This window comes from Eurypyga helias, unplaced genomic scaffold, assembly GCF_000690775.1.
Source record: "Eurypyga helias isolate BGI_N326 unplaced genomic scaffold, ASM69077v1 scaffold31691, whole genome shotgun sequence".
NCBI lineage: Eukaryota > Metazoa > Chordata > Aves > Eurypygiformes > Eurypygidae > Eurypyga > Eurypyga helias.
In genome coordinates, this window is record NW_010230678.1 from 1236 (window position 1) to 1810 (window position 575).

At 66.3% G+C, this 575-nt stretch overlaps 1 protein-coding gene across 1 annotated transcript in view; it reads left to right on the forward strand.

Annotated features, from left to right (window-relative positions):
* Positions 1 to 575, forward strand: part of CRYBA2 (crystallin, beta A2) — a gene marked incomplete at both ends in the record, with an annotated part of 2232 nt that overhangs the window by 1232 nt on the left and 425 nt on the right. The window contains 1 exon segment of the mRNA XM_010160834.1: positions 344 to 486. Within this exon segment, the coding sequence (XP_010159136.1) occupies positions 344 to 486 (143 nt within the window).

The following is a 575-nucleotide window of genomic DNA, read 5'->3' on the forward strand; positions in this document are numbered from 1 at the left end:
GGGACCGCCCGCGGCGGCCTCCTTGCCCTGCGCCCCTCCTGCAGCCTCGGGGAGCGCGAGGATGCTGAGGGCAGGAGCCCATGTGGGTGCAGAGGATGCGGCCACTGTCGTCTTCCCCAGCAGCTGTGCCTTGGGACCACAGGGACACGAGGACAGCATCCTCTGGGCAGCCCTGGGGCGCCCTGGGAAGGGGGTGCCAGGCTGAAGGACATCCCCCTGCCTCGCCCCAAGGCTGAGCATGGGCCCAAGCCTCCCACGGTGCCTGTTCCTGTGATGCCTCATCCCCTATCCCCGCACAAACCACTCCATCCCCACTGACCCCCCCAGCTCTCTCCCTCTGCAGAACCACAACGACAGCAAAGCCATCCTCTACGAGGCGGAGAACTTCCAGGGACACAAGTTTGAGCTGAGCGACGACTACCCCTCGCTGCAGGCCATGGGCTGGGGCAACAAGGAGGTGGCATCCATCAAAGTGAACGCCGGAGCGTGAGTCCCGCCGGCGGGGAAGAGGGGCGGTAGGGGCCGAAAGCAGGGGTTTGGCAAGAACCTCCCTCCTGCATAGTCCCAGGGATGGG